This window comes from Buceros rhinoceros, unplaced genomic scaffold (assembly GCF_000710305.1).
Source record: "Buceros rhinoceros silvestris isolate BGI_N320 unplaced genomic scaffold, ASM71030v1 scaffold19927, whole genome shotgun sequence".
Taxonomy (NCBI): domain Eukaryota; kingdom Metazoa; phylum Chordata; class Aves; order Bucerotiformes; family Bucerotidae; genus Buceros; species Buceros rhinoceros.
In genome coordinates this window covers 16,300-25,943 of record NW_010424211.1, presented here as the reverse complement: position 1 = coordinate 25,943, position 9,644 = coordinate 16,300, and the positions used below count along the sequence as shown (strand labels likewise).

The 9,644-nt window shown below is 44.3% G+C and overlaps 1 protein-coding gene across 1 annotated transcript in view; it reads left to right on the top strand.

Moving 5' to 3' along the window:
* Nucleotides 1-1,038: 1,038 nt before the first annotated feature.
* Nucleotides 1,039-9,644, top strand: part of ANXA13 (annexin A13) — a gene marked incomplete at its 3' end in the record, with an annotated part of 23,707 nt that continues 15,101 nt past the window's right edge. The window contains exon 1 of the mRNA XM_010140715.1: nucleotides 1,039-1,098. Within this exon, the coding sequence (XP_010139017.1) occupies nucleotides 1,084-1,098 (15 nt within the window). The remainder of the gene's footprint in view (nucleotides 1,099-9,644) is intronic.

Sequence of the window (9,644 nt, the reverse complement as noted above, 5' to 3'; positions counted from 1 at the left end):
TCTGCTGCCCCTTCCTCGTCATGGCTTGCCCTACTCCAGCGTGGGTCCCCCCACACAGGGTCACAGGTCTTGCCAGAAAACCTGCTCCTGCACAGGCTCCGCTCTCCACAGACTGTTGTTACTGCCAGAAGCTTTCTCCCGTGTGGGCTTGCCAAGGGCTGCAGCCCCACCACCTGCCCTGGTGTGGGGCCCTCCATGGGCTGCAGGTGGTTATCTGCCCCACTGCGGGCGGCCCTCCACGGGCTGCAGGGGAACAACCAGCTCCCCACGGTCTTGTCCACAGGCTGCGGAGGAATCTGCTGTAGCGCCTGGAGCACTGCCTCCCCCTCCTTTGCAGACCTTGGTGTCTGCAGGGGTGTTTCACATTTTTCTCATTCCCCTCTCACAGCTGCTGTGCAGCACTTTTTGCCCTTTCTTAAATACGTTATCACCGAGGCACCACCAGCATTGCTGGTGAGGCTCAGCTGTGTCCAGCAGGAGGAACATTTCGGAGTCAGCTGGCCCGGGCTCTGTGCGGAATGGGGGCAACCCCAGGTTTCTTCTCTGCAGGCCACCCCTGCAACCCAAAACCTTGCCATGCAAAACCAGTAAAAGAAGCAACATTCTGTTTGAAATATTTTCTAGGAGCCGAGGGTTCTCTGTGGCGTATTAAATACCACTAAATCCCGTGAGATCGGGTATAAACTCTTCAGAGGAGACAGCCTTCCTTCTAAGATGTCTGGAAAGCTCGTGGTGGACACTACCATAGCTACACATTTTAAATCATTGTAATAACAATTACATAAATGAATGTGCATAATCTCGAGACTTATCTTGGGAAATCGTGATTTTCCTTGGAGAAGCCAGCCGGCTCCGTGACCCAACAGGATGTGCTAGTAGACAGTATGGATAGTAAAGCCACCATGTAATGATGGCTGTGCCCCACCTTGAAATGACTAGAATTTAAATAATGTCAGAGGTTATTGATTAACCCAGGGTTGAGTAAGACTTAGCTGCTGTGGTAAAAGTTGTCTATTCCATCTGAATGCTTGTTTTATTGAAGAGCAGAAGAGTTGCATCTTCCCCACCCCAGACTAAGCAAAAATGGGCAGTTCGCATGTAAGTAGTTATTTAATTTGGATTGGCAAGAATGCAACAATTTCCTGGGTTTATTTTTGGCTGTTTTCACTTTAAATGACATTAACGCAGCCGGCTGCAAATGAAGATTTAACCTCAAAATCTGCTTTAAGTGTGGGTGGGAAATTTGCACGTAGCTGGTAACACTGCTTAGTACGTGAGTAATGAGACTGTTACTATAACACACAGGTTCTGAGTGCTTTAATGCTTGTCGTAGCATAGTGAAAAAGGGCAGCACTTTAATTTTGAGAAAAAGAAATTATGTGAGGATGTCATGGGAAAACTAATTTTACTTAGTTTAGCAATTAGTGTCGGAACATTCTGAACACTAAAATAATTCCCCAAAGATGTATGAAAAACTTCCCGTCCCAGAGAAAAACACTTTCAAAATTTGACTAAGTTTATCACTGAATAATAGGGACAGGAGTAATCTCAAAGTGTGATGCTCACAGAAGGGCCTGATTAAAATCCGCGTGTCAGGATTCACTACATCAAACTACGGTATGGTTTTTGACTGGGACAATTTTGGCTAACAGTTGGGTGTTTAATAATAGATACCTAAACCTGCATAAAGATATTGAACTTCAAAACAGCCTGATTGTCAAAGATTGTGTGGTCATTGTGAGTGATCAGTGTTTCTGAAAATTGAGTAGCTTGTGCTGAAGAAGCTGGGAGGTTTTAGCTCCAATTTTTAAAGCTAATGGATAGATGGCAATAATTAATCAGCAGCACATTTTCTCCCTGAATGCTGAAAACCTGCCGTTTTACAGGGTGTATCGACAGAAGACAGCCTGATACAGCCTGAAACAGGCTAATGTTACATTAGTTTCTCTAAGATTTGTATTATTTTGTATACCTGACTGGTTTTTAATTTCAAATTCAGCAAGTCCTTGGGAGATGCCAAGAATGTGCTGCTTTTGGACCAGCTCTCCAGGACGTTTTCTTTGCCAGACTGAGCACGAGAGCCTGTACCTTTTGCTCAAAGCTCTAGCTACTAAGCCAAGGTGCTCTTTGTCTGCGAGTGAAAAGGTGAATGTTCCCATCCCCTCATCACTTTGTGGTCTGGCCTCCTGCAGAAGTGGAGAGAAGGGAGCGGTTCCTGTCTTTGCATACAGGAAAAAAGGCCAGGCAAGCTCCTTGCTCCACAGTCTCGTGTGTCCATATAAGCATACATCAAGCAGTTGTCATCAGACATCTCCTGAGAGTCCTGACCCTGGAGAGCCTTTCACTGGACACTGCGCTGAAAGCAGTGTAGGGCAAGCATGTTCAGTTTAGGTTTTTAACTAGCTGCTTGGGGTCTGTCTATGGCAGGAGAGGTCACAGCGCTGCATCTCAGGCAGGTTTAGCAGTTGGTGAGCTCCACTCTGGACATAGGTAGCCTGTAGGTAGGTGCAGTATGCTGGAGTCGGGCTGTAGGCTTCAGCGGGAAGAGATGCGAGCCTTTGTCGGAAGAGGATCTCTTAATTCAGCCCATGACTCACCTGGGAATTGCATCATTCTGTGTTTGTCCCTAGGAAATTACAGGTAATCTCGGAGAATTGTTTGCATCTGTATCAGAGACCCAGTGCCGGAACAGCCTGCAAATACTCAGTTTTTAACAGAGCTCTTCAGCTGCAGCTTGTCCCTTCTCCTAGCCTCGTGTTTTGCAACCATGCCTTCATGAGTGTCTTACGTCTTGTGTTTTTTAAACCTCCAGAGCAAGTCTTACACACTGGCAGAGGATATACGGAAACCAGCCTTAGGGACTACCAGTTTGTCAGCAGATGAGCCAGTAAGCACTCTTTTTGTGAAGGGTGGAAGGGGCACCGTGCTGTTGCAACACGTGTTGCTGTGGTTTATGGTGGCTGTGGGAGGCACTGCCGTGCACAAAGGCAACTAACTCCTCTTTCGTGGTCAAGACTGGCACTGGAAAGCCGGGTAAAACCGGGTTGTTTCATTCGGTTGAGTACTGCATCTTTCCAAAAATTCTGTCTGGTTTGAAATTTCAGAAGTGAATTTTTTTTAAATAGCACGAATTCTGCTGGGAGAAATATCAAATTAATCATCTGTGTCAAATGAGGCATTTTATTTGTTTAAATGGATTTAGGTTTAAAAACTTTTTAAAATGTCATTATTAAATGAAGTTTTCGCTGAAAGCTAAGTGTTATTCAAATAAAAGGCTCCGTTACGTGGATGTTAAAGTGGAACGTTTCAGCTATATCAAAATGTCTCATTTTAAAGTGGAGCTTTCATCAAAATTAGTGTCTTAATGAGCACATCGATTGGAACAGAAGTAACAAATTTTACTAAAAAAAATGCCTTCAACAAAACAATTCCAGCCAGCTCTGAAGTGTACCTTTCTCTTAGAAACTGAGCTCTCAAAATTAAGAGCTGCACCTTATGCAACAGTACATCTCCAACTCTGCGTATCTCCACATGTTTTTTGCTCTCTGAACTCGATCTTGTCCCTTTTTCTGCAATCAAACAAAGGTTTTGGCTGCACATCCTTAGAGATTTAAAGTCTCTAATTATTTTCGCTGTTTGCAGTCTTGCATCAAGCTTATCTGTACTTCGGTTGTTTTCAAAATTACCACAAGTAGAATCAAAGCCGGGTAGCTGCTCTGCTGTAAGCAGGACACTTTGGGGACGTTTTGGGAATAGCAGGGTTTTGATGGTGTGGTGGTTTGAAAAGTTTGATGCATTTTGACTTTTGTGAAATTGTGTCACTATTTTTTAACCTTCTGCCTATCAAGACTCCAAGAAGACTCTATACATCATTCTGTTGTTCTCTGTGGCGTTTGTGACTTGAATTAATCTGGAGGGTGAGCGCGTTCTTTGCTTTTAATTTTTATGACTTTTTGAGATTCTCTGGGACGCCCTTGAGTTTCATCTTCTCATTGTAAAGCAACCCAAACCTTCTGCCAGGGAGGATTCTATAATGTAAGAAGGGGGTGGCAGGTTGTCATGGGCCAGATGGTTTGAGAACTTGAAGGTGAAAAAGAAAATATAAGCTGGAGAACATGTCTGCCTGCGGAGTTCTCTTGGGGATAAGCTGTCAGACATCACAAGGGTCTCTGTGTTGCCTATGGGCGTTTCTGTCCTTGCAGAAATGTTTCTTTAGTACAAGTATTACTTACCAGAGCGTGATTTCATTATCTCATCACAAAGCTCAACAACCACTATTTGTTGCTTCTCCTGGCAGACCAATATTCAGTGACAGTCGATTCTTGTTCAGTCCCTGGCCATAAGCCCACAGTCATCAGAAGACAGAAATACCTCATTGTTCAGCCACCCAACACTGGGGAAGAGCTGTGGCAGATCCCTTTCGGTTCCTCGGTCCCCTTTTATCCAGGATACTTGCTGTTCCTTTTAGATCTGAGAGCGTCCTGTGAGTGCAGCTGTGGTAGGTGTTAACAAGTATCTACCCATGAAAAAATTATGTATTTATAAAAAAAAAGAAAAGTGACGTATCAAGGGGCCAATACATTTACATTTTACATAATGCAAACAGGACAAACAATTGTGTTTATAAGAACATTAAAAAATTCCAAAATATCTGGACTCTATGTTCTTCGTATACAACATTTTTAGTATGTTTTACCAAATTCTGTTGCTACTATCCAGAAAAATTACCCTGCCTTTACTGTTAACTATGAATACTGACTGAAACAATGGACTGTGCTGGGTGACTCAGCTGACCTGGGGGTATCTTGAGACTTCCTCCACCCTGTAAGGGCAAAAGGAGTTAGACACAGAAACTTCCACCTTCAGTAGACGCAGTTGGTTTGTCAAACACTAAACACGCACTGTCTGTATAGTAACAGCCCTTCTCTGTGACTCGGAATGCATAGATGGTGTTTGGATCGTGCTTCTCGCAGAGGAATGTTTTAAAAAACAATGAAGGAGCCAAGGGGAGAAGCGTGTAGTCTTGTGACTTCCCCAATGGGATGCAACATCCTTCCAGTTGTTCTTCTTTTAAGTAATTCAGCTTTAGAGTGTGTGAAAGAGTCACCATGACGTTCCCAAAGATTGTGCCCGTGTGTTTCAGCGCTGCATAGGTATGCTTAGGTCGTGTTAGCTTTCATGCTGGCATACACAAGAATTTACTTCAGTTCACCGGGGTTAACTGCTAAAACTCTTCACAAGTCTTAGTGGAGGTACTGAGTGTAAAACTTTTAGTAAGGCATAAGAATGCTTGAGCGATCTATGTATCAGTATCTAAGTCAGAGATTTGGTATCTTAGTCTAAAAAGAGGCAGAGTATGCCAGTTTCCAAGCCCAGCATACAAAGTGTTTTCCAACCAGGCCTAACAGAGAAGTCCACCCCCCGTGTGGGTGACAGAGAATTATTCCACACTTGAAATTCTAGATTTGTCCCAGGTGAACAAAACTGCTTGTCTTTTTTTTTTTTTTTTTTTTTTTGGTGTGGCTTCCATTTGCAAGATAAGTATTATAAGGAACTGGTGTGAGGTATGACTCATGACTAAACACAGGCATGACATCTGTGGAGATTTCTAGCATCCTTTCCTGCGTCAGCTTCACCTGCCATGCCAGGGGATTCAGGTCCCTGTTAGCTCTGTTAGCCCCATGCAGGTGCCAGTTTTTTTTTTTTTTTTTTTTTTGGTGTGGCTTCCATTTGCAAGATAAGTATTATAAGGAACTGGTGTGAGGTATGACTCATGACTAAACACAGGCATGACATCTGTGGAGATTTCTAGCATCCTTTCCTGCGTCAGCTTCACCTGCCATGCCAGGGGATTCAGGTCCCTGTTAGCTCTGTTAGCCCCATGCAGGTGCCAGGTGCTCTGGCACATCTCGGAGGTGTCTGTGTTTAAGCATCTGGATTGAGCCCTCTAGAAATAAAAGCTGCAGGTCTGCAACTTTGGCCTTCCCACTGCATGGTACCCTGGTAGCTAACTCTGATTTTAAAAGTAATCCGTGTTAAGGATTTCCAGCAGCCACAAGAAGGTTTGGACACATTAAAACTGGGCAGTGTAAAATTCAGCCATGAGAAAATGCCTTCAAACTCTTTTTTTTTTCCCTCTCCATTGTGGAATTCTCTATCATGGTGATGAGCATGAATAAACTGAGTGGATAAAAAAATAGCCATAAGGTACTGTAAGAGGATACATTAACAGCTACTTAGAAATAGGAGGGACATTGTAGGAGAGAGAGTTTAAATAACTTTTAAAGCAATTACCTTCACTGCTGCCACTTGTTTTAGTAGAAAATGGTAAATGCAACTATTTCCAGTAAGATCTTGTCACTGTAGTTGTAGTTTCAGATGTAGAAAATAACATTACTTGCACCTCTGAGTTTGGGAAGAGTCACTGAGTCGTCACAAACACTGTTGAGTCGTGAACTCTAATCTACATGACTTACATATGTTGTATTATCCAGTATAGGCTTCATACAGAAATTGTTTTGTTCTTGATAGCAACAAACCGTCGGCCACAAGCTAGCCTGACGGTGCGTGTTGCTGTTGTACAGCTGTTAGACCTCAAACAGCCGCAAGGGCTTGGGAGAGTGACAGCCTGCCTGGCAGATGGCGGATGGCATTCGGAGATGCTGATACCATTCTCCGAGCAGTCAAGGAGGCAGATGGCAATTTTCCAGTTACATATTGTGGCTGACAGAGACAATTGCTCGAACAAACAAAACTGATAGGTACATTTTACGAAACAGCAGAGGAAGCAACCTTGCAGTCAAAAGGACACCCTTAGTCCTTAAGGTAGCGCTTGCCAATTGACGTATGTCAAAAAGGTGATTACCGACCCCACCTTTTTATTGCCATAGCACAAACCCTGGTGCTTGCCGACACTGCCCCACTGCCACGGTGCACTCTTTGCTTCTGTTTGGTTTTGAATGTCAGCGTCCGTCTACTGTGACCCGTGTGCTGAAAGCCTTTGCCTTTCACGTAAATTCCTGCCTGAATAACTGAGCCTAATTATTTCACTGAAGAAGACCTTGCAGAAGAACATCTTTCTTTGGTGCAAAGATGACAGGAGATGGTGAACCCACCATCTGCTGATGACCAGATATCCTTATCCCTCAACGGCTTTTCCCGGTTAGAGGAGATGCAACCTTGCTTACTGGTATTTGCTCTTTGTTGCTTTTGCTTCTCCACTGTAATAAAGAGCTCTAATATTTGGAAGGTTTTCTCATGGAAGTAGCTATACACTGAAACACAATGGGCTTCATCTGCTTTTCCACCCTTTCTATTTGATGGCCTGGGCCTTTCTGAGAAAGTCACACTTTTATCCCCAGGAATATTTGCAGCCCTGTGCCAGGCTGGCTGACACGGCTCAGGCATCCCAGGGCCTCGCTGCTGCAGAAAGCAGCCACAGGTTGCTGGGCCCCATTGCCAGCTTGCCCCGGGGCCCTCGTCCATCCCATGGCAAAGCCGGAGGCTCCAGGTGGCAGGACAACCCCCTGCCTGCTTGCTCAGGAGTCCTCCCACCCACGCCTCTGAGGTGCCGGGGTGAGGAGGTATGCTGCTCCTCCGGCAGGCTGGGTGCTACCGCTGAAGTGGCTTTACTTCCCGTCTTTTGCTGTTCATTCCAGTCTTGACTGCTTCTTTAACTGACACAAGCAGGCAGATGTATCTTCTGTTAGGAATGCATAGGTTTAAAATACGGCGGCAGCATTATAGAAGAATAATATACCCCATATAAGGCTGTGACTATTCCTGTTACGCTCAAACCTTATGCTGTGATGCCAAAACTGGTCCAGTTCAAAGGGGCCTAAGGTAGCACTAAGTATTGAAAAAAATATTTAAGACTAGAAACATCTGTTCTAATAACTCACACTATCGATGAAGTACAAATGCAGCATCACCTTTTAAGTCTGTCTTTGAAAGTAGATCAGAGTCAAAGCACAGCAGCCTACTCTCACGTTTGTTCTTGTGTTTTGTTCTTAACACATGGAAATGCTTGGAAAGAAGGGGTGAGGTTTGGGCTGTTTGTCACTAAGACTGTCCCTTTGGGTGGCAGGTCAGAGTTCGTCCTGCTAACAGGATGTGATGCTGACCGTCTGTGATGTACCAGAATAATACCACAAGATTTAAGATAACGTGCCCTCTTTTTTTTTTTCCTATCCAGTACTGTTAGTCTAGTCTTGGATTCCAGTTGCATCATAGTTCATTAAAGGTGTGTGCCAGGATAAATAATTAATCTTGAGTATATGTGTGTTGATAAAAAATTACTCATGGAGGTGCTGATGTGCCAAAAGCTGCCTTCCACAACTGTGGTGTAGTAGATACAGTTTAACCCCAGTGCTGTTGTTTGTTATGCTGACAAGGTGACTAGACAGTTTGGGACATTTCTTGGAAGACAGAGAAAATAAATTTTCCTCTCCATGCAAAAGGGGAATACAGAAAATCATAGAATTGTAACGCCCCTTGAGACCTCGGCTCACTTACCCGTTGCCTACAGCAAGATCAGCTCTGCCCAAAGCAGTCCTGACTCTCTAGCAGTGCTGAGCCGAAGGAGAACTGGTTCGTTAGTTGGAGAGACTCCCCGAAGGTCTTTGAACTGGTGACTCAGAGACTGTGCACAGTGAGAACTGAGAAATCTCAACATGTTCCACCATTTCCGATCTCTGATGAGTTTTCAATTGTTTTGGCTTGCCTGCTTGTTTTTCTGGCATTCCTGTGCTCACCTTTGGGACATTGTGGGTTGTCTGGGGCTTGGCTTCCTGAAGAAACAGTATGCATGACACTGCGGTATGTAAATACCAGTTACCCTAGCTGAAAATATTTGAACTCTCTGGACAATTTTTAGATGAATTTACCAGTGGGATGTTATTCTCAACACTATTTGATGCCTGTTCTGTTTCTTGAAAATCTTCAGAAGAGGGAGACTGTATTAGAAATCCCCTGACCAAAAGACTGAGGCACGAGCTCAACCCTTATAAGACATGAGGGAGTCCACACAGTAACGGGCCATTATGTCTGTGCCCATTACAGGGATTGCTGCAGCTGCAGTAGGCAGAATAGGCACCAAAATCAGCCAGACAGGAGATGTAAATCTGTGGGAAGGCAACTGGTGTTCCTGGTGCTCTCCTGCCTGGTAGAAAGGAAAGCTCAGATGGCTGCATATGAAACTGGCTTCTGTCGTTCTTCGTAAAACCTTGGTTTTCTCCAATGTATCTTCATGAACATAATTAAATATATGTGAAGAAAACCGGTGAAATAGCTGTGGTGTGGTTCTGTCTCCCACTTCAGTAACCGTTGGTAATGCCCTAGATTTTATTCCAGACCCCACCCACGTGCAGGAATCAGCGCTGTAAAGAGCACGGCTGGGTCAGTCTGCCCTTTCTATGTGCTGCCATCTTGAGATTTAGTTCTGATTTCTGTTAAGCCAAAGAAAAATGAAAACAGCAACCAAAGAGAAGCTTGAAATTAGACATCCACTAAATACAGCACATAAAATGGACCTGGCAAAAATGAAGACTGGGCTAGGGAGTCAACAACCTTGGATCAAAATCCAGCCCTTTTTAACGCTGCCTGTAGCTATTAGACCTGCATTTCAGCTGCTCTGGTCGGCAGCC